The 24297-nt window shown below is 39.0% G+C and overlaps 3 protein-coding genes across 5 annotated transcripts; 2 read left to right on the forward strand and 1 right to left on the reverse strand.

Annotated features, from left to right (window-relative positions):
- Positions 1-3305: 3305 nt before the first annotated feature.
- On the reverse strand, positions 3306-5885 carry LOC105566473 (neurofilament heavy polypeptide-like). The gene is made up of 2 exons (XM_012020513.1): positions 5159-5885; positions 3306-4033 (listed from the first exon to the last, which is right to left on the reverse strand). Exons 1-2 carry the CDS (start codon positions 5805-5807, stop codon positions 3423-3425), a joined length of 1260 nt encoding a protein of 419 aa, XP_011875903.1. The 5' UTR covers positions 5808-5885; the 3' UTR covers positions 3306-3422.
- A 1552-nt stretch (positions 5886-7437) lies between these two features.
- LOC105566472 (pre-mRNA-processing factor 17) lies at positions 7438-10704 on the forward strand. 2 transcript variants are annotated; one of them, XM_012020512.1, is made up of 9 exons: positions 7438-7514; positions 7588-7745; positions 8056-8272; positions 8485-8811; positions 8979-9193; positions 9299-9562; positions 9750-9883; positions 9979-10200; positions 10433-10704. In XM_012020512.1, the coding sequence occupies exons 2-9, from the start codon at positions 7611-7613 to the stop codon at positions 10608-10610; spliced, it is 1692 nt and encodes a 563-aa protein (XP_011875902.1). In that variant the 5' UTR covers positions 7438-7514; positions 7588-7610; the 3' UTR covers positions 10611-10704. The 2 variants fall into 2 exon arrangements, with proteins under 2 accessions (XP_011875902.1, XP_011875901.1); XM_012020511.1 differs by having other exon boundaries at positions 7453-7745.
- A 224-nt stretch (positions 10705-10928) lies between these two features.
- On the forward strand, positions 10929-19264 carry LOC105566471 (transmembrane protein 181). 2 transcript variants are annotated; one of them, XM_012020509.1, is made up of 13 exons: positions 10929-11348; positions 12160-12336; positions 12758-12861; positions 12968-13117; positions 13703-13805; positions 14067-14220; positions 14329-14409; positions 14745-14844; positions 14924-15051; positions 15342-15491; positions 17670-17772; positions 18103-18333; positions 18747-19264. In XM_012020509.1, exons 2-13 carry the CDS (start codon positions 12185-12187, stop codon positions 18878-18880), a joined length of 1590 nt encoding a protein of 529 aa, XP_011875899.1. In that variant the 5' UTR covers positions 10929-11348; positions 12160-12184; the 3' UTR covers positions 18881-19264. The 2 variants fall into 2 exon arrangements, with proteins under 2 accessions (XP_011875899.1, XP_011875900.1); XM_012020510.1 differs by lacking the exon at positions 10929-11348 and adding an exon at positions 11389-11786.
- Positions 19265-24297: the final 5033 nt, after the last annotated feature.

Consider the following 24297-nt stretch of genomic DNA (forward strand, 5'->3'; position numbering starts at 1 on the left):
TTGCGGCTGAACGTCTAGTCACGTGATTGTCCACGGAAGTCACGGAGGCGGGAAAAGACGAAGATTGAACACGGAGACCCTTTCACAGTCTTTTTATTACAAATAAATATTGACAACTGCGAGCTTATCAAAAGGAACATATATAATCACAAGATCAATTTATTAAACATTAAAGAAAATATGTCTAGTGGAGAATAGCAATACAATGTGGGGAAATAACATTAGAAATACACGCATATTATTAACCGTCTCGCCGGACTGGAAGTAAGATAGATTCCGACTGACGTGAAGGTGAGTTTATGCCGAACAATAAGTTGTGGAAACATTAGTGGTCAACAAGTTAAAAATAAAAATAAAAATAGAAATCAAAAGACGGTAATCTATCAGTCGGTACAATTATAACTTACAGTAATAAATAAGATATAAAGAATTAAAGCTATATTAGGAATTAGTCAGCTATGTAAAATTAAAATTGTATAAGGAATTGGTCAACAAGTTAAAATTAAAATTAATAAATTAGAGATAATAACTATAAGTTATAATAATACAATTATAGTAAGGATATGTTACCAACAATATCTACGCATTCACTCTCCCCGCATTTCGCTTTTTTTGTTTAGGCTCCACCTCCTGTGCCTCTCCATTCTGTCTGATGTCGACTTCAGATGTTGCCACCTCTTCTGCCTCGTCGATCTTTTCTGCAACAGCATTTTTCCCCCTGGGAGCAGCCTTTCTTGCACTTTCCTTCTTTGCAGTCTTGGATTTTGAATTGGCTTCTTGTACAGCTGCACCTTGCTCCTTACTTCGTTTTTTTTATCTTTGCCTCCTCCAGCGGTGGTTCGGGAACCTCTTTCGCAGGAGTTTTCTTAGGTCTCCTCTTGGGCATCGTCGTGGCTAAATATAACAGAATGTCACATACTTTTTTAAAATGGCAGATCAAGTTGTTTAATACATATAAATATAGTAGAATGCCAAAGGACTCAATGCGTATTAGCAAAGATGAAGCTGAACGGATGGGATTAAAAGTTAAAGTAAAAAAAGGAGATATTATATGGTATAGATAATGCTAATTTCTTAACCTCTGAATTTCATCATGGGAAAGGCCGGTCATTTTAGCGATAACATCTATAGACATGCCGGCCTTAAGTAAATTCTTTGCCACCTCAACTTTCCCTTCTTGTCTGCCTTTTTCTTGTCCGATTTGGAAACCTTCTTGTCTGCCTTTTTCTTGTCCGATTTGGATACCTTCTTGTCTACCCTTCTCCTCACCAATTTTGATACCTTTTTCAGTAGCATCATCAAATTTTTGAGCGAGGATAGCCTGTTCATCAAGAATACGTTTCCTTTCCTGTTCATAGGCAAGCAATTCTTTTTCTGTCCAGTTGTATTTATTTAGCTCTTCATAGGCCTTTTTAATTATTACATCACTACCTATTATTTTTTCCAGCTCTTCTTCACTAGTCTCATCTGCAAATTTAAAGAAGTATATCCATTTTTCAACTATACTTGAAAGCTGATCCTCTTTGGTTTTTGGAAATTTAGGCAACTCAATAAATATAAGCAAACTCAATAAATAAAAGAAGAATGCTATCTTATGGAGATAGCAAATAAAACTTCAAATTAGCAAATAAACTTCAAACTAGCAAATAAAATCTTATGGAGATAGCAAATAAAACAGGTACAGTATACCTGTTTTATTTGCTAAATCTTTTTGCGTATATTTTCGCTTTAATATCCAGCTTCTTACATTCTGCGCTATTTCGTATCTTATGGAGATAGTAGTATACTTTGCCATGCCGCTCACAGAAATAAACTACACATTATTACACAGGTTAGCATAAATTTACTATGAAAATGTTGACGTTAAACTTCAAGCTCTTTATTATGAAAGGTGTGAGAGGCTAATCTCGCGATATTAGGTAATTGAGCTTTTGGCTCGTATTTTTATTAGACTTTCGCATCAAAAATAAGTGTTTTTAAAGCTCTTTATAGCTACTGAATCTATGAATTCATTTGCCGTGGTTTTCAGGCACTTTATGAGGGGGTTATAAAAAGATGTACAAAAGGACGTCTAAAGTAGAGGATGCTATTCTAATCTGACAGCCGTTTAACGCATTCAAAACTTAAAAAAATAAAAAACTTGAACATTTCTTCAAACAGGTATAGTATACCTGTTTTCGCAGTCGCCGCGGTCGTGCCGCCACAAGTCTCTGAGGCAGCGGCAGTGGCAGCGCTGGGGGCAGCTTTCACCCTGCTGCGCAACTTCTTTGGCGAAAACGTGGACCCGCTAGCCACCGCGGCCACCTACCCCGCCTTCGCCTGCCGGCCATTGCCCTTTCATTTTGATTTTCTCGCAAAAGCAGCCCTGGAGAAGCAGCGCCATATTACTCAAGAGCTCGTCCGTTGCGGCTGAACGTCTAGTCACGTGATTGTCCACGGAAGTCACGGAGGCGGGAAAAGACGAAGATTGAACACGGAGATCCTTTCACAGTCTTTTTATTACAAATAAATATTGACAACTGCGAGCTTATCAAAAGGAACATATATAAACACAAGATCAATTTATTAAACATAAAAGAAAATATGTCTAGTGGAGAATAGCAATACAATGTGGGGAAATAACATTAGAAATACACGCATATTATTAACCGTCTCGCCGGACTGGAAGTAAATACGTTGTACATACTGACACGCACACGCACACGCACGCACGCACGCACGCACGCACACACACACAAATGGTCGTTAAATAAAACGCTTGTAATGCCGTAATATTTAGTTGTACAAAACGCGAAAGGCCAGAATTTATCCGGAATTATGTACAAAAAGTTTCCCCGTTTTATTAAAGTTCGAAGCTGCAAGGTTTTCTTGTTAAAAGTTGTAAGTAACCGTTACTAATAAGAATAAATGTGTTGCAAATAAAACTATAGGACTAGAGAAACGGAAACAATGTATATATGTTATAAGTATTGTTTGTTATCCCTTAGAAAAATATGTAACTTATTCAACTCCTACAAGAGCAGCAGCAGGAAGATGTTCATCTCGATAGGCCTGTGTTTTTCATCCAAGATACTCGAAATTTTGCTCGCTAACAATCTTATATTAATCACAATTAATATTATTATTCTTATATATATATTATTTGTGTAATAAATTTTATTTCGTGTAAACTTTAGCAGTGCTGCCCACGTAGGAATCGAAACATTCACACAAATCCTATCAAATTTCGCCTATAATCTTATATTTCTTATGGCACTACACGTTATCGATACATAGCTGAAAATCTAATATTTAAACGACCTTGATAAGACATCTTTAAAAAAATATATTTTGCTCGAAACGTATTTTCCGGTAACATTTTCATATTACGCTTATTACAAGCCCATATACGTTCTATCCCTCAACAAGTTCTGTAGTTTTTTTTAAAAGCACAGGTAATTCCCCGCCCTTTCCACTTCTGTTGATGTGTCAGACTCATCTTTGATCAAGTCAACACTAGTATCGACCTCGTTTGTTTTGTTTTCGTCCGGCGAGAGTACCGAGGCACTATCAACCTTCGTGCCATTCTCGTCTATTTCTGGCGCCGCATTCATTTCTTTCTCTTCATTCTCTTCATTCTCAGCGATTACATCGTTCGACGCATCTTTCTCCTCAACAGGCGCAGCAGCCACTTGACCCTTCAACTGTTCCTCCTTCTTCGCCTCGACCTTTCCGTTCATCGCCGCATTCACTCTCCCCGCATTTCGCTTTTTTTGTTTAGGCTCCACCTCCTGTGCCTCTCCATTCTGTCTGATGTCGACTTCAGATGTTGCCGCCTCTTCTGCCTCGTCGATCTTTTCTGCAACAGCATTTTTCCCCCTGGGAGCAGCCTTTCTTGCACTTCCCTTCTTTGCAGTCTTGGCTTTTGAATTGGTTTCTTGTACAGCTGCACCTTGCTCCTTACTTCGTTTTTTGATCTTTGCCTCCTCCAGCGGTGGTTCGGGAACCTCTTTCGCAGGAGTTTTCTTAGGTCTCCTCTTGGGCATCGTCGTGGCTATAACAGAATGTCACATACTTTTTTAAAGTGGCAGATCAAGTCTTGTTTAATACATATAAATATAGTAGAATGCCAAAGGACTCAATGCGTATTAGCAAAGATGAAGCTGAACGGATGGGATTAAAAGTTAAAGTAAAAAAAGGAGATGTTATATGGTATAGATAATGCTAATTTCTTAACCTCTGAATTTCATCATGGGAAAGGCCGGTAATTTCAGTGATAACATCTATAGGCATGCCGGCCTTAAGTGAATTCTTTGCCACCTCAACTTTCTCTGCTTGTCTGCCTTTTTCAGTAGCATCATCAAGTTTTTGAGCGAGGACAGCCTGTTCATCAAGAATACGTTTTATTTCCTGTTCATAGGCAATAAATTCTTTTTCTGACCAGTTGAATCTATTTAGCTCTTCATAGGCCTTTTTAATTATTACATCACTACCTATTATTTTTTCCAGCTCTTCTTCACTAGTCTCATCTGCATATTTAAAGCTCTAATCTGCAGATTACAATAGCATCCTCTACTTTAGACGTTTGTACATCTTTTTATAACCCCCTCATAAAGTGCCTGAAAACCACGGCAAATGAATTCATAGATTCAGTAGCTATAAAGAGCTTTAAAAACACTTATTTTTGATGCGAAAGTCTAATAAAAATACGAGCCAAAAGCTCAATTACCTAATATCGCGAGATTAGCCTCTCACACCTTTCATAATAAAGAGCTTGAAGTTTAACGTTAACATTTTCATAGTAAATTTATGCTAACCTGTGTAATAATGTGTAGTTTATTTTATTAAAACGAATACGCGATGGAAACGGCGTCAGAACACTGCCAACTTTTCAGATTCAGCCGTCAAAGCTGGTTCAATGAACCTTAATGATAAAAACTTCAACACACAAATTAGTACGTTCCGCAAATTACTTTGTACGAATCCAAGTTACGCAAGACGCCTACGTAAAAGCCCCACACAGATTCCCTGAGAAAATATCATCGGAATTGGGGAATTTGGTGGACAATTTACTAGAAATCTAAAATAAAAATACTCTCATTCTTGCCTTCAGTCAATCTGCAGTCGACCAGGGCATTCCCGTAAATCTAGCAAAATGGAAATAACAACAAGGACTTACTCGCACTATCAGCTTTTGGCTGGCCGCGTGGTTTCTTGCTGGCGAGCCCCTCCTCCTTGGCGGCCTGCGCCTCTGCAGCGGCTTCGCCCGCGTTCTCTACATTCTTCCGTTTTCTAGGTGTCTTCGCGGCGGGCAGTGTCGGCGCGTCGCTCTCCTCGGCCGCTTTCTTACGACGAGTCGTCGTCTTCTTCTTCGCGGGGCTCTTGGCAGTGCTCTTCTTGCCGGCAGAATCCCCGGCGCCGACCTCGTCCCGGGTCTTTTGCCTCCTGGCAACCGGCGACTTGGCCTTCGGCTTTGCCGCGGCGGTCTTGGTTCCCGCCTTTTTCGCAGTCGCCGCGGTCTTGCCGCCACGAGTCTTTGAGGCAGCGGCAGTGGCCGCGCTGGGGGCAACGGCAGTGGCAGCGCTGGGGGCAGCTTTCACCCTGCTGCGCAACTTCTTTGGCGAAAACGTGGACCCGCTAGCCACCGCGGCCACCTCCCCCGCCTTCGCCTGCCGGCCCCTGCCCTTAGCCGACCTCGGCTCGTCTGCAGACGCGGCCGCCGGCTTTGCCGCGGTTTTCCTCTTCTTCGGCGGCGTCACATTGCCGTCGGCAGCGGCTACCACGACGCTCTCCACCGCCGGTTGCTTCGCCTGCCTGCGCGGTGCCATTTGCCTCCGACTGCTCTCACGACCGCCTGGCTCGCCGCCGCTGCTAACTGTTGCTGGTCTCGCTGGCCCGACCGCGTGCACGACTGCCGTCGCGGTAGCGGGGGATCTGGCTGCGGAAATTCAGGCAGAGACCCGACCACGAGGAGCGAGCGCGCACTTCCCCTCGCTCCGCTCACAGCCGGAAATCGCGCGCGATCGCCGCCGCCGACTTCGCACTTCTGCCGGCGTCTCCTGTGCGAGTCTCCTGCTCTCCTCGGAGGCCAAAACGGTGACGCTACGTCGACGCCGAAGAACAGCGGAATTACGTACGTGTACCCTCGACGCGGTGCTCCGCACGAGCGATCGTTTCCCCCCCCCCCTTGGACAATCGAGAATCGATCTCGCCAATTGATAACCGACTCACCGATAACTGCCGAGTCGCGACGATCACGAGGACTTCCTCCTCTCCTCACCCTGTTCTTCCATTGGATGTCCTCGAATTGGGCGTCTGCGGTGCGTTCCGAATTGCGTGTCAGCCGGTATCGAAAATCTCCGTAGCTCGCGCTGCGCGTGCTGTAAATCGTCGGCTCGCACGGGCTCGCTGATAAACACCGTGGATTTTCAGTAACGAAACGGCGCGTCACGGGATGCGGTTCCTTCGGGACGATCCCCGGCCTCCGCTTCTCTTCGTCTCCTCCCGCCTCGCCCGACCCTTTTTTTCTCCCAGCGATCCGATTTCCAGCTGTCCCGCGCGATTCACTCGACTCCGGAGGTCGCGCGTCGCGAATTATCCGCGAATTCGAGTCAAGATGGCCAGCGTGCGCCGAAATGTCGCCGGGCGCGAGAAAGAGAAAATTTCTGGAGGCTCCGGATGCAGTCTCGCTCTCGAGCGCGTCACGTGGCTTTTAAAAGTTTAGACGCGCGCCGGGACAAGATGGCCGCCCTCACAATTTTGCTCACTTCGAACATGAAGTCAGTTCATTACAGCTGGGGGGGGGGGGGGTCGATTCTTGAATTTATTCGACACAGTATATGAATAGATTCTGGATGTCAATTCTGTATCTTACAATGTAGTGAAAATGCTAAAAGTGAGCGGCTTTGTCTCTTTCTAAGGGGACGGTTAGAAAGAGACAAAGCTATTCACTTTATTTTTAATAGGGTTGAATAAGTTATCTTTTTTAAAATTAAGTTAACAGCCTTGAAACTTTAATTTAAGTTAATGTATAATAACATTCTAAATTTTTAACTAGGTAATACTGAGCGCTCACTCAAGAGTAGTGTCTGCTGAGTGCGGCCATAGGTTAATACTTTTAGCTCCAGCCAATCATATTAAGAAATCCGTTTAGCAGAAAAAGCTGCTTTGCAACTGTTGTAACATTCGTGAATCTGATTGGCGTATTCTCTTAATCTTGATCATTTAAGAGCATACGCCAATCAGATTCACGAATTTTACAACAGTTGCAAAGTAGCTTTTTCTGCTGAACGCAGCCATTTCAACCAATGAAATTATTACATTTGTGTGAAACTTCTCATCTTTTCGCTCTAGGGGAAAGTACTCGTATATGGACACGGCTTGCGTTTATGTGCGCGTGAGCATCATCATGGTGCAGGCGGTGTAGCTGACGGTGTAGCTAGTGTACCACCCGATGGCGGCTCGGAGGTTTGCGTCACTGCTTGTAATCTCATGTGAAAGAATTGATGGAGAGAGAATGTGATTTCGCATAGAAAGTACAGAAAGAGATTTTAAACAATTGATAAAGAAAATAGATAATATTTAGGTGATAAAGGAGATAATTTTTAGATCAAATATCGATATATGAAACTATGCTTGCACTAAAGGACTACGGTAGCAGCGATGAAGATAGCGAGACGAAAAACTTGGACTTCGCGTCCGTGTCTGCCGGTGACAAATTTACGAGCGCTCTCCAGATTTGCTCGGCTCCAGAAGTCGTGCCCACTGTGAGTATTCACGTGCGTTCAGCCCGTCTTCAATTTTTACTCAAGGTCCCCCCTCTACGGCGACGCCGTTGAGCCGCTAGGTTATCTGTTTTCAATCGCCAGTTTTGAGGTTATGAATAATCCCGCGGTTTCAAACGAGAAGTAAACTCTACCAATACGAGAAACTAATACTTGGCTAATACGAAAAATTACGATATAATTGTGCGTTGTACGGTCAGGGTGGACCTTTGTGCCTTTGCAAATCCCGTTGCCACTTTACAAGTGTTCCGTTTGACGCAAACGAAATTAACGCTCGCTCGATGATTATTAGGGAACAGAATTGTGTGTGAAACACATAGATTCAACTGCAACGGAAGTTGCATACAATCCGAAGTATGAGGAGCTCTTTGGACCCGAGGTGGGTCCGGAAAATCCCTTCAAGACGCAGCAGCAGCGCGCCGCCAAAAATATACTGTCTGGATATGTGGAGAGCGCGCATATAAGTGAATTTCAATTTGAGAATCAAAGGAGAACGTTTGCCAGTTATGGTACGCACAATGCAACATTTATGTTTGATGTGTAGTTGATTAATGTTCTTCTACTAGTTAAAATCTGAAACCATTTTTAACCTTGTATCTTTACACCAGTAATTCAATTGAATGCTTATTTATATCTGAAGATCCGGGATATTTAAGCTTAAGTCAAATAAGTTTATTTAATATCTAAATTGCAATTAACGCTTGAAGATTTTTGTCATCAGGGTATGCACTAGATCCGACTGTAGACGGTAGTACAAACGAAGGCAGAATCATGATCGGCGCAACAGAAGTGGCGGAAGAATCGGGCGGCAAGACTGTCTTTGAAAACACTGTCCTGAGACCCTCGGATAAACGAAAGAGGAATAGAAACAATGATCCAGCGGATATAGAAGGTTTTTTGGGTCCCTGGGGAGGTTATATTGACGAAAAACGAACGATCAAGCCTAGTGAAGAGGAAGCTGCTGAGCTGGAAGAAATCTTGGCCAAACGGAATAAACGAGGAAAACAAACGGAGGAGAAACCGCTCGAGGAGAAGACCATATTGCACAGTAATGTTCCTAAATATATTATCAATGCATCCATTAGTTGCAAGATTGTTCTTTTATGTAGAACAGTTTTCAGACTTTGAGCTTTCCAAGACGTAAATTTATTAACGTACAAATTCTTGATATCGATTTGCAATTTATTTATTATATTTAATAATTTTGTATCGCAGTCAAAGACAGTGTGGATTATCAGGGCCGTTCATTCCTGCACGCGCCTCAGGACGTAGGCGTGAACCTCAGATCGGAATCGCCACCCGATCGTTGCTTCTTACCGAAGGCGCAAATTCACACGTGGGAAGGTCACACGAAAGGCATCTCGCAAATCCGATGGTTCCCACATACAGCGCACTTATTACTGTCCTGTAGTATGGATTGTCGTGTGAAGGTACTCGACGATGATGGTTATTTTAATTTCGTCTGTAATTAATTTATGTATTGCTCGTGCAGCTACTATTGTACCATACTTACCATATTATGCTATTGTGAACAGTTGTGGGAAGTGTACAAAGACAGGAGATGCGTTCGTACATACTATGGACATCGACAAGCAGTACGGGATATAAGTTTCGACAACGACGGCAAGCGATTTTTGTCAGCGGCCTACGATCGTTACGTGAAACTCTGGGATACAGAAACGGGAGCCTGTATCAGTCGCTTTACGAGTAGAAAAATCCCATATTGTGCTAAATTTAATCCCGATCCGGATAAACAGCATCTCTTTGTCGCTGGTACCAGCGATAAGAAGATCATTTGCGTGAGTAAAAATATTTATCTACTTGTTGAAGAGTAACGATGAGATTTAAGATCTTGATGTGGACGCGCAAAAGTGATCTCGTTTATTATTGATAATAAACGTACACCAGTATACGCGTAAAAGTGACATATAATTTAATAATGATTTCTTTAGTTAAATATTAGTAATTTAATATTTTGTTATACAGTGGGATATACGTTCTGGTGAAATAACACAGGAATACGATAGACACTTGGGCGCTGTAAATACCATTACGTTCGTCGACGAAAATAGACGATTTGTCACAACCAGCGACGATAAAAGCCTCCGGGTTTGGGAATGGTATAAATCTATTAATTCTCTTAAAGGTGTACTCTCAGAGAAGTGTGAGATTTATCTGTTATTGAGGATAAATTCTTTTTTTTTTTAATATACAGGGACATTCCTGTGGATATGAAATACATAGCTGATCCATCCATGCATTCTATGCCGGCGGTGACGCCGTCACGAAATCAGAAGTGGCTTGCTTGCCAAAGCATGGATAACAAAATTGTTATATTTTCGGCATTGAATAGATTCAAAATGAACCGGAAGAAGACATTCACGGGACATATGGTCGCAGGATATGCGTGCGGTTTGGACTTCTCACCAGATATGAGGTAATAGAAAGAAAAACTAAATTGTCAGGCCTCGATAGACTTTATTACACGAAAGGAACGTACGCCTAGCTCGAAAGCCAAACTTGGAATTCGAATTAGAATCAATACAATTCATTTGCGAAATTGAAATCGTGGCAACCCCCCGTTTTTCAAATCTGATATAATTTTTATAGGAAATGATTGTATTGTAGGAAATTTTTTGTTTCAAGCATTACATCTGTTCTTATTTCAGTTACTTGGTGTCGGGCGATGCGGACGGTAAATGCTACATATGGGACTGGAAGACAACCAAGCTGTACAAAAAATGGAAGGCGCACGACGGAGTGTGCATTGACGTATTGTGGCATCCTCACGAGCCTTCTAGACTAGCCACTGCTGGCTGGGACGGCAAGATCAAATATTGGGACTAAAACGTTACCAAAACCAGCCACAAGCCACAGCCCTGCATTCTTGCTAACAAAAGATACTTTGTACAATATATTTGTAAATAATAAACATTAGTGACAAATCCTGCCTTTCTCGATATTGATTGTCAATGATAATGTATGCTCTCATGTTACAGACTCACGCACGCATACGCGCACCAAATTACTTAATTAATTACTCACTTTGACTAAAGAAAATCTTTCTTAGCAGTACAATACCTTAGTCAAACTTGAACGTGCATCATCAGTTAGTACGCGCCATGTAATCAAGTTGGATCGCTCATCAGAACGCCCGTCATTGCTGTACAACACTGTACAATTGCGACGGTATGTAGCGCGCCATTTAATACCATTGAATCCCGTTATCTGGCGGCACGCGGAATATACCTACCATTATTTAACGTACCGCTTCTCTCCAACCCACCCCCGATGCCGATGAGTTAGCAACCCTGCTCCGCGGGGATACGGCGTGGCGTGAAAAATCAATAACGCGCACGTCAGTGTACACCGTACGCCCGTGCGCTCCGCCGCTCTCGCACACCTTGGGGCCCCCGGAAAATTGGGGAAAATTACGCCGAACGGAACGGGGAATCCCTCGCCCGTGCCATTACACGCCACCCTGCCCATGAAATTCCTCGTCGCGCCCGAGCGTTATGCGAGCGGCAAGAATTCATCAAGACGACAGATAGAGAGAGCGTGCATCACCACGCAATAAAGTGGAAGGTGGGTTTTCTGTTTACACGTAACGTGTGCAGTCGTATACGTGCACGTCGCAAGTCTGAAGCGTTCACGCAGAGTATCGTCGCGACCGCCAGTCCAGCTGCTTCGATGGCTGAAGTGCCGATAAAACGCGGTGTCGATTTTTAAACGGCGGCTAGTCCGCGCATCAAAATCGTTGGAGCGTAACATCCCTCTCTGTTAAATTGGTTCTCGTTTTCTTTCTTTAATTTTGAAACATTGCGCAAATAAAGGGTCGATTCAGGGCTACACGGCACGGTCCGACGCTCCGTTGACGAAGCGTTAGTGTAGACGGTCTCATTTAAAACGTACGTTTTAATATTTCGTCCTGCCGGTGCCGGCCCGTGTCGTATAGTCCGAGTCGACCTTTGATCAAGTAAAATTTATCCCTCGTACTTTTACATTGGACGAAGAACATTGGAGGTAAAAGATATTTTATTCACTCGGGCGACCGGACCATACAGTATACGTATTGGTATTAAAGTGTTCTCGATATAAACATCTCTTACGCAAAACGGAAACTCTACGATCTTTTTCACGCGTGTGTGCATAAAAATCTCTCGTATTTTTCTTCTTTTTTTAAAATGTTTTGGCGACCCATTCTCGAAGTACAATATACGTTTCATCAACATCGAGGAATAATTTTGTGAAATTTCATGCCGCATTTTCTTACGAGACGTTTAATTTGTGTACGTTTGGCAGGTTCCGCAGAAATTTTGTAAAAAAAATTGAAAGGAAACTTTTTTTACTGTGTAATAAAAATATATATACGTATATCGCACAACTGGGACTTTAGGGTTCAAAAAGAGGCACTCCTGAAGATGATGGACGGGCCCGGATTAGGGTACTCGTATCATCTCCCATCCGCCGGTTGGAATCTCAAGGTCAGGAATGCATTGTCACAGTTCAGTGATCTCTTTAGCGAATTTAACAAGTACATCGCTCCAGCTTATCATCATGACCGTTGCGAAAGGTACGTGCCATGATCTCTTGGAAAAATCGCGCAAAGAACCGAGACGGGATAATGAAAAGCCGCAATAGACGTAAAATCTATTGCAGTTTCATTAAATAATTTGTTAAAATCATCTGACGTCTCAATTCTAGTTCGTTCCTTTTTTTCTTTTACTGATAAATGAATACATAAGAGTTATAGAATAAGAGCCAACGGACTTCTTTCAATTAATCTGACATAATATTCATGACATTTGTAGAGGAAAGTCCTCTGTTATGAGTTGTAGAGAATTAAATTATCTTTCACATTAGATCAAATATTGTTATTACTTTCTTAAGGAAGCGGTTCTTCATTTATTTTTATAAGAAATTCGTATATATGTGTGTGTGTGTGTGTGTGTGTGTCTGCTATTAATTTAAACTCTCATATATTTACCATATAGATCTGTGCAGATGCGCTTATACTCGATGCACAAGAGGGAATTTGTCATGGTGTTTGTTGCTTTTTTCGCATGTTTCGGATTAGCAGTTTTTATTGGCCTGGCCGGTGAGTATAATCAGTTCCATTACAAAAAAAAATTCTAATATCGACATCACTGCTATTAACCTCGTCAAACATATTTAAAGATACAGTTACATTAACGCTTTTAAAGGACCGCCTATAACGTCAACCAGCGAGCAGAAAGCGCATTTAAACGGAAGTGAGATGGCTACTGGGCCATTCATCATGAAGACACCTCTGTTGTCTACGTACAGCCAACAATTATGGGTGATTGCCAAGCTATCAACTTCGAATAACGACGGTAACATATGATTTCTTATTGACCTAATAGCGAGAAGCGTTTATGAGATGTAAGGTTTGGTAGGGAATAGAATAATATTATTCAACATTTATTTTTCTTTATGTAAATACTACGATGATCGATTTTGGTGCCGATTAGAAAATAATCCTCCCAAGTTTTTTAATTTTTTAACAAAGCGTTTGTCTTCATGGCAACTGCGACAACAAAAGTCCAGATATATCTTTTGTATTTCAATTTATTTTAGAGATTATATAATGTGTTTTTGGTAAACGCGCAGAATTGCGCGCTCTAATTTTCCGGATCATTGTGAACGTGTTCATAAATTACTTTTATTCTTCGTCAACGTTTCTTTCCAACTACAAGAGTAGTATTGAATAAATAATAAACATAAATTTTTTGTACAACTTGAAGCACCTATTAAAACTTTGCGTACATATATTTTTGTGGGTCGTTTTGTTGATTGCCACAAGAAAATCGCGACTCCTGCTGGAACGTCAATATTCTGCACAATTACCCTATTTTTCAATATATTTCACAGCTTTGTTATTTTCGAATATTAATATAATTATGGATGATGATTTGTAGATGAGAGATATGACAAAGGATTTCAAGTCAGTGTTTCCATAGACGGTATCACTGCTGATCGCAAGCTCATGTCTGTACTACCACTAGAAGCTGGACATAATCGGTAAAAATGCCATAAAAATGCTCTTACGTTCTCTCGATAATTAAAGTTAAAACGACATTAACGAAATTACTTCTATAAAAACATCGTTTATTTTGATACATCTATTGCTTCAGCAATGAATGACACACGATGAATGAAAAATGTTAAGAGAATTGGAGCTTATCTCACATTGTTGAGTGAACTGCGTAAATCAATACAGATTAATCTCTCGTAATCGAGTAATAATGTATGAAAATAATAATGACCATTGTTATTTTTCAGAACCAGGCACTTAAAGTGCGAAAGGCAATCCTGCGAGGAACTGGTCGTCGCCCACCTTGGATTCCTTGATTATAGCTATTATATAATCACTGTCCGCTTCCATGGACTTGAGAGCTTCCATCAGCGATACATTATACGAGAACTCACATTCTACGTCAGTAAGCACTGCATGAAATAACCACACTCGTTTGGATACGACAATTCCGAGACTTGAGTACCTCAGTTTTTTCTTTACGTTTCTCCTATTTTTTTCTGTTCACAGTTTAAAAACTACAATCCGGCGTTCACGCAGATCGAAATCTGGTTTCGACTAATCTTCTTATTAACCACATTCGGAGTTATGGTAATTCATGGCTGTTAAAATGACAACGCGTAAAAAAATAGACGGATTAAAATAAGTCGACGTATACTATAAATTTTTATTCACATTTATTAAGACAAAAAATAATATAATACAAGTATTTCCATGCTGGTATTTCTCATATACACTTTTTATGAATTACGAATTTTAATTAATAATCAAAAGAGAAGTTTATTTAGCTAATCTCTGATCTCGATAATCAGAAACTTCCAACTTTGCAAAACGAAACGTCGATTGCTTTTTAATTCGGCTTATTTTTTTCCGTGGATATTTAAAGCTTGTTCTATAAACCGAAAGGAAAATTGTACCGCTTTCAGTGCTGGTTCGGTCATTCGCTTAGAAAGTATCCGCTGCACGATTGGTCGATAGAGCAAAAGTGGATCTCTATACTACTTCCATTACTGATTTTGTACAATAGTAAGTTTTCGAGAAAGTTTTCGACGTTTATCACCAACATGCATTTTCGTGATTTTGATGAGTTTATTTCATTGAACAGATCCGCTGTTCCCTATGACCTTTTTAATAAACTCCTGGGTACCTGGTATGCTGGATGCAATTCTACAAACGACTTTTCTATGTGCAATCCTCATGTTCTGGCTCTGTGTCTATCATGGACTTAGACAGGTACTGGTATCAGCAAAATCTAAGAAACATTAACACTTTCAATCGCTATCATTCTCTCTCATCCTATCACATTAAATTTCTTTTTACATAAATTAGTTTTAATATATATTGTATGTTTAAAGTTTTATTATTATGTTGTTTATTATTATGTTTTTGCTTACTGCATATGTTATAAACAATAAAAATAAAATAATTACGTATTTTATTATAATTATTATAATACTTTTTATAACATATTATATTCTATCGATCACACACATTTGGATTGACGGTTAGTTTATTTTATTCAGAACGAGAGACGGCTTATTACGTTTTATCTACCCAAGCTCCTAGTGGTGGGTATGTTATGGGGTGCGGCATTAACTCTTGCCACATGGCTCCGTTGCACCGAACTGGAGGACCCCACTTATAATTATGTTCTTGATACATCAAATTACTACGTAAGTTGAGAACTTGTGCTTTTTAATACAAATTATTACAATAAAATGTTCATTCATTTCTAGACTACAAAGAATGTTAGTTTTACGAAAGTTATTTTAAGACTGTTTAGTTTCTAATTTATTAGTTTCTAACACTATTAGTTTCTAAAAAAATGTAGTCAAAATCTTTTACGTTTTCAAAATTTTAAGAGTTAAAATTAAAATGAATGTATACAACGCGCGCCACGTTTTTCGTCATAATCTCAGCAACTTCGACAGTTCGAATTATAAGGCCAGTCGCACACCTTGAGATGTGAGTTGAAATAAAGTCCGGTGGGACACACTTGTAACTGAGGCGTTCCCCAATTGCACTGATAGAAGCGATCGCACAAAAAGGGATGCGGTAGTAACAGCGGTCCTGGATATTGAATCGGGCATTGCGGAAATGACCGTGGGCAGCCGATCCAGGGCGAATCGCAACCAGCCTGCCAATCGCACACCTGGAGAATGGGATTGAAGTGCAATTCCTCCGGACACTCGAAGAGTATCGGCACGCCCCAGTCGCATTTGTAGAACTGAAATTATGTTTCTTACGTATGAGCAAATCTAATACTCGGAGTATCACCGACAGGTTTTCGTACGATCAAGAAGGAAAAACGAACTAAACTGGCAGAAAATGTCCAAACATCGATAATTAGTATAATTGAAAGTGATAAATTTATTCACTTATCGGTTCCTTACAATTTGCTTGTGTCTTCTTTTCCGCGAAGAAACTTACCAAACTACAGTTAGTCAAATGAGGCAGCAATACCGAATGTTCGTGGTGCGCGAGTTCGGCACACGGGTTTCCCTCTTCGGTCTCAATTGCGCTCAGATTTCTCACAATGTTGATCTTGAGTTTCACTTCGCACATCGTCCTGGCGTCGGGATCGTACTCGTGTACTTGGTAACCCAGATCGCGGTTCTCATAATTCGCCAGATCCTCCGGCGGACATAAGAGCTGCATTGTACAGCCTACTTGCAATGACTCGCTGTATTTTACGATGTCTTTCCGTAGTTCCATCGGGCATTCGATGATCGTGTACAACCCACTGATCCTCAGCGAAGCTTGTAGTATAATAATGCCGATCGCTAATCGAGTAAACAGCTGTTTGTTAGGGGATGTTGATAGAATTGATTCATTTCGTTAATGAAACAATATAAGCTCTTCATTTTGCAAAAAGAATTTGGAATAATTACAATAATTATAAAACATCTCGCTATTTTACTTGAATATCTTTTTGTACTTCTCTGCAGAGGAAGAAAGAAAATATAGTATATAGAGAGAAATATAATATATAGAGGACAGTATTATGGGACAAGCTCCTAATAAGAGTTAGCAGGGTTTTTGCTAAAATAGGCATCATCTGTTGGTTCTATCATGAATTTATTTCCCTTGGAGTGAAATGTGTTTCATGGAAAATTCATTGTTGGATCGTGTAAACGTCGCGAAAAAAGATTTGTGATTGAATTTGAATACCGAAAGCCTACCATCTCGTGTTAGAAGTCTATCTCATGATAGGGGACTCTATGTATACTTATCAACAAACGTGCATGACAATTAGTTTTTCTCGTCAATTTTTTACACTTGTCTAAAATAAGTTTAAAATATTGTGTAAATCTTTCAATCATCTTGCATTCGTGACAAAACAGGGAAAGTTCCTTCCATTAACTCTTGTCAAGATTATAACTTTAATCGATCAGAATGTGTTCCTATTTACTTGTACACAATGTTTCTTCAATGGAAAGATTGAGAGAGTTGAATCATTAGTACTAACCAAATTGTCTCATGTTCACAGATCAGTAAACCAAAGATTTTGGACTGTAGCTGTGTAGAATGCCTATTGTTTCCGCACGTTTCCAACTCTCTTCTTTTTCATCTGCACGCACCTGCTCGATCGCAACCCGATACTGATATAGATAATTTCTCAACAGCTACTGTCACTTCTTGTGTTGTACTTGAAGATTACCAGTTCTCAATCTTTATTTGGTATCGTAGGTATCGAAAGTGGTATAGAGATCGAAACCAGTCTCCACCGAAGAAGAGTCGGCAAAAGATCGCGATAGAGAAACGATCGATATGCAGTCACTTATAATAAAAACGATATATGAGAGATGTATTAAATCTGTACTTGTTAACACATAGACATCTGTTTCCAGGGTTTCAAGGTATTCTTCTTCACGGTGGGTGGTTTCTACATCGCGTATCTGTTGCTTCTTATATTAAGAGCGTACAGCGAACTACGATCTATGCCATACTTTGGTAAATATATTTTTTACCTCGTGGTAAAGCCATTATTTAATAAAAATATTTCGTACAGTCTTATATATCTTTTCAATTAAAATTAATTTATTATAAGTGAACAACTTATATACAAGATATATAAAAAAATATTAAAAACTGAGCTAGCGGCAGATAATCTTTTTGTCAAAAAAATCTTATAACAAAACATCATCTCTATCGGCCTCTTTATTTATCTCAACAAAGCAGAAAGTTATACGTGCTCTTCCTTCTCTTCGTAAATTTTAGACTATTACATCTTCGAGCGAAAATTTACAATAACATTATGTTGATAAATGATTTATTTTGCAGATTTACGCCTGCGATTTTTAACGCTGCTTGCCGCGGTGGTCGCCGGCGTTTGCAGTTTGGTTACCGCACGTCAGTTTGGAGCCGGTGTATTGGAGGACAGCTTTGCTTCTCGCCTTTCCACTTATTACCGTACTTCCGCGCAGTTCATGGCTCTTTATGGTCTTCTTAATTTTTATTTATACACCATGGCATATGTTTATGCACCTGCACTTCAACAGGTCTATGGACAACGTGAGTGTATTATATTTTGGGAAAAAAAACATTATGCTCCATAATCTTTGGTAGAACATTTACTCATTAACAGCGATGACCTTAAAAACCAAAATATTATAAAATATAAAAAGATAGTAAAGTCAGAAGTAAAAAGTAAAAAAAATTTCTTACATAATATTTATTTATTCGAAAGAAATACGAAGGCAGATTTTTTCCTGTGCCATTAATGTTATACATGAAAAAAAATACTTGTAATATTTTCTATTGTTCTACTGTTTATATATATAAAAAAATTTTATAAGTATCGTTGACTCCCTCTTTTAGTTTCTCTTACTTCTTACATAACTCTATAAAAAATTGTTAATTCAAACATATGAAATAATTATTCTCTTATTTGTGTTTAGAATTAATTTCTTTGTGACATATTGCAGACTCATCGATAACGAAAGATAGCCCTGCGTTCTCGATGTTCAATGATTCGGAGGAGGAAGTAATATATGGGTCGGATGAGGACAGCCGGCGACCACTAACTCGCGCTCCACGAAATACAGAGGATAGTGATTGAGGGCCTTAAGAAAATAAATTTCATATTCTATGCTAATCAAAACATAGATCGTTAAATTTATAAAATGAATAAGAAAACTTTTGATTCATGTTTCTACTGTGATTTGCAGTTATACTGCCATCACGTTAAAAATTGAAAAAGCAAACTAAAAAGTTGTATAAGTAGTTCGTTTGAAGAATCAAATGTTATAAATTATAAACAAAGACTTTGTGTAATGTTTATGCAATTTCAAGGAAGATGCATACTGTATATAAGTTACGAATTTGTGCTAATAATGTAAATTTATGTATCGCATTGTGTATAGAAGTAAAGTAAGAACTGATTGAAAGAGGAAGATGTGAACAGAAATATGATAGAAAGAAATAGAAAAAATAGAAAAAAAACAAATTTTACAAATTTTTTATATGTTAGCCAATTTGGAGAATAAATAAATAGAAATAAATTCTTATTGCTCTGTTTTAACAATAAATTTTTTATGGAAAAGTTAGAGTGAGCCAAAATTATTAAAATACAAACGAATAAGACGACAGGTAAATACGATCCAATTATTTACAATATTGCATTTTGTGCATTCATTCATTTACAATTTTAAAATTATATTTGAAATGTTATTTATTTTAACGTTTTTATTGAAATTTGAAATATATTTTCTACGGTATATTTTATTTGACATACATGTGCGTTGAAAACAAATTAAATAAACAATAAGAAAAGCTAAATTATTATATTGTGTTAAATACTCGTAAGATATTGTCATAGTTTTTATACGAAATGTAATTAACTGTTCAGTATACATATATGGCAAGTTTAACACAAATAATAGATATAGATCTTTACATATTTACATTACCAATAAAATGTTATTATTATTATTAGGAAAAACGTGCGTACAAGACAATTAACATAAATGCGTGTTTTATACATGGAAATTCATTACATTTGAACAGACCTATTTTTCTTATGGAAAACTGGTGTTTGAGATATTACATATGTTTCATTAACCACAACTTGCAATAATATTGTATCAATACTCAATTTTCCCAACTGTAAGAAAAATTTATCATGCAAACCAATATTTAAAGACGTAATATTTTGCGTTAACAACAGTCGTTTCTCATCATTGTTCACATGTCTAAACAAACACTTGCTATATACTTAATAAAGAAATCTTACAAATTACTAGAATATTTATTATCGTCAAACTGTCTGCATTTATAATATTTAAGGCAATACTCTATCGCATGCATTTCATCTTATTTCGCTTCTTTAGTTTCACGATCCTATTTCTTCCCAATTTTGTACCACAAATTAAAATTGGAAATTTTGCAACGGTACAATAAAAACAAGCAAGTAGAAATTTTGTATAAGATTTCAATATTAAAAAATATCTACCAAAAAAATAATTTCTACATTATTCTGCTATATAAAATCTCCCATTAAATTTTATGAATTTAAAATAATGATAAACTAATTATTTGTATATAGCGTCATATACTGACGTGTATTTTATAATTGCACACTGTATAATTGTTCTTTAAATTCTACCTTTACATTTATAGATCGTGTAGATCGACTCTGAAAATTTTGGACAACATCATGAAATCACAGGAAATGGAAATGAAGCACACATATATATTTGCCATTCAATGTATGGTTTTATATCATAATGTTATTACAGAAATGGTATTTCATAATAATTAAAAGTAATAGTAGTTTTATTGGTAAATCACTCGCGCGGGTGCGCCGACGGATTGACTTTATCGCTTTCGAGACGTCGGCGTTCACATCAATCGACGCGCACACACGGTTTCTTTTCTATCTTCCTTTTTCTTTGTTCAATTACATTTTCTTTTTGCGTCAAATCTTCCCTTTTTTTCATCATTATCATTATCATCATACATAATGGAAAAAAATGTTACATTTGTACAGCCATCATATACATGTTACATTTAGAATACCGTTAATCCATTATCCACTTTTTGTCTCGTTAAATGTGTATATAGAGAGTGTCATGCGTTTTCTTTCCTTTTTTTTTTCTCGGTGTGTGTATATGTGTATGTACCTAAGTGCGTGTACGTATATATGTGGGAGTGTGAGTGTGTATGTGTGGATATGCCTACTTAATGAGAGTGAAAAATGCTATTTAGTCTCAACACAAACTACCAGCACGGCTCTCTGCATCGTATAAGTCGATCGCTAGGAGGTGTATCCCCAGAAGGAATTCCCAAACAACTTCGAAATTGCATTTTCGCATTTATGTATATATGTATGTATATACGCCCAATATATCGAGAGGGAGAAAATATGAAAGGTGTACGTGCGCGACGTACAAATCGACTACGTCCTCGACCTCCCGCTAACAATGTAGATCGCCCTACGTGCAATTTGTATTAAATCTATAGAATATGGCGGAAAGAGAAAGAGAGAGAAAGATGACAATAAATAAATTCTAAAAATAGGTAGATATTTTCTGCTGCGTATAAAAAAAAAGATAAAACTCAAGCAAGACAAAAGCAATACATGTGTGTAATTATTCGTAAACGATTAATCGATACAATAATCACTGCGTCTACTTAGTTGTAATACGTAACCGTTTGCAGCACGAGAAATATTATTTATCCCTATAATCAAGTATAACCTTCCTTAATTGATTATTTATAACTTCATTTATATTTTATTACTTCAATGCATGGCGGACCGCTACGAGATGATTCTAAGACAATAACTCGATAGATCTCTAAACCCTCAGTGTCCTCTGTGTGTATGTCTGTGTCTGTGTTTTGTATCTTTGTATGTGTGTAAGTGCATGAAATGCAGTTACATTATCGCGATTTTTTTACTCGAAAGAGAAGAACAAGCGAAAGAGAGAGAGAGAGAGAGAGGGGGGGAGAGAAACAAACCAATTTAAAATCAGAGACGTTTGCTCTCGCGTGGAAAATTTTCACAAAACTTGTCCACGCCGATGGATAAATGTAAAACGACTTCAGTTAGTTCGATTTGTCAAAAAAATCTAAAGAAAAATCTACTCTCTAAGTCAATTGGTGACAATTCACTAAGTGATTTTTAAAGAGCAATTAAAACAGTTTATGAAAATGCGTACGGTGACTCATTGTAGAAGGCAAATCTCGTAAAATTGCGACGGAAATCAAAGTAAAATTATTTTCCAAACCGTGAATAAGTCATCGCGTAGATTTTTATGATTTTAGAATTTACGTTTTTACACATCTTTGCTTTGTCAATTGCGCGCGGCTTTTCAGACCGGATTGAACTTGGTAATTATGTTTCCAGAAAATTGAAGAATACCACTTTGCATTTTCCAACAATGTTGTCACTTGCAATAAACATTAATAGTGCTGAATCAAAATTGATGTCATTAATATATCACAAACCAACTAAATAGTTACTAATGTAATTGCGAATGTGACATTCGCAAGCTGTCTAGTATCGCTTTTCTACTTCCTTTCAATTCTATATACATTTTCGAGATGATTACAAGCACAGATTACAGTTGCGTAAAGGCTTAACAGACAAGTGGACGTGGTCAGAACAGTCGACAACTCTGTTTCGAAATAAAGCAAAGTGTAAATCAAACAACGACAGAACAAATTTGAGAGACGATCTCTTCAACAAAGCTACGTGTCATTTTCAAACAAGTTTATTGAAACGCGTCTCGAAGAGGTGCGATCGAAAAATCCTGTCGCATCAAAGGGATCCAAGAGTTTCTTTCTTTGTTTGTTTGTGCAGGTATGCTCTTTTGTGTCTTTTGTCAAGTAACGAGATAATTTGGCCCTGCATCTAATGCATTCAATGTAATTGCCTCGGAAAGAACGCTCTGTCTCTCTCTCTCTCGCTCGCGCGCGCATTCCTCCCTTCCTTCCTTCTTCCTCTTCTCGCTTACAATGGTACAATGACATTTTTCTCTCCTTTTTTTTATTTTGTTTTGTTTAATCTACTTGCACTGTCCTGCCTGTTTGTAAAAAACATTGTCGAAAATGATCCTTTTTTTTTATTCTTCAATGGCTATTTCATCGTTTCTACGCGTTCTATACACTAATATACAAGTTATGTGATCTTGCTTGCTTTTTTTTATCTCCTTTAAATCCGTATGCCTGTCCGTCCCACTTATCTAATTATCTTGCTAACATGGAATACACTTCTTGCGGCTGATTTTTTTTTCTTTTATTTCCCTCTGCATCTATCGTGTGTGTCTCAGACAGTATCACCGGCCCGTATATATTCATCGTGCCGTCTTGCACGGGGCGTGCCTCACGACGAGATTTCTCTCGCCGATGTCGAACGAGATTTTTACGCCAAGCGTGTTTGGTCTAAATCGCGGGAGCCCACAATCCCGGCATATTTTCCAGGTTGTCGTCCCGAGGGTTAATTTTTTCGAAATATCTCGCACTTTCTTTTCCGCGCGGGATAAAGCCACGTTTGCGCTGGCCGCGCTCTTATAAGAGCCGGTGATCGATACGAACAGTGTTACGCGTTACATATATGACATATATCAGACAAATATATACGAGATATTTATATATATATTTAATATATACGCGTTCCTTTTTGGTATATATACGAAATATATATATATACTTGGTTTAGCCCTGCGATTCCGTATTGTTGTGTTCGTGTTATTCGCGAGTGTGTGAGGCGAGTATGTCTCGGCGTAGGGGGGAGGAGAGCGGTGGAGGAGCATGACCCGTGAAATGATGAGAATAGCGCGCAACTGTACATCAGTCTTAATATCAGGGCGCACCATTCCCGTTGATGTTCGCTTGCTTATCCCTCTTTACGGTTTACGTATCGTCGATCTTAACGCGAAAGTCCCACCCTCCCCGAACGTAATTATTCGTTTACGTTAAAGAGAAAGGAGAGGCGTCGGCGGCGTCCCAAGAGTTTTGCAAATTCTCCGCGTGCGATACAGGATTCGAACTCAATTTATATAAAAACCAATACCTACTGTGTCCCTTCTAGCGACATATCTTAACGAGAAGGTCAAGCGACGAACGAAGAAACGCAGGATACCCGGGCAGAAAGGCGGAATCTTTACTTGACGTTGGATTTTCAGGGTGCCGACGAGCTTTTCATTAAGGCCGACGATATTCGAGAAAGGGCCTTTCGACGAGGCCTTTCATTCGAGCAAACAACTATTCATATACCAGCGCCGTGGCAGTTGAATCCGGTGGGCGTGAGGTGAACATACATGGGCAATCGAAGAATGTCCGCGTATCGACTTGTTTCTCGACTGTCTTGAAATTGCACAATCGTCTTTCGCGTGTATGCGCATGTATGTATGTATCGTGTGAGTGTGTTTGTTAAGTATTTAGTGTCTATGTACACCCACGAGTACGATGTACCCGCGCGCGCATATGTATTTGTCTGTGTGTTTGCGCGCGCGCACGTGCGCGCGTGCATGC

This window comes from Vollenhovia emeryi, unplaced genomic scaffold (genome assembly GCF_000949405.1).
Source record: "Vollenhovia emeryi isolate VEMERY1.0 unplaced genomic scaffold, V.emery_V1.0 DF939144.1, whole genome shotgun sequence".
Classification (NCBI taxonomy): domain Eukaryota; kingdom Metazoa; phylum Arthropoda; class Insecta; order Hymenoptera; family Formicidae; genus Vollenhovia; species Vollenhovia emeryi.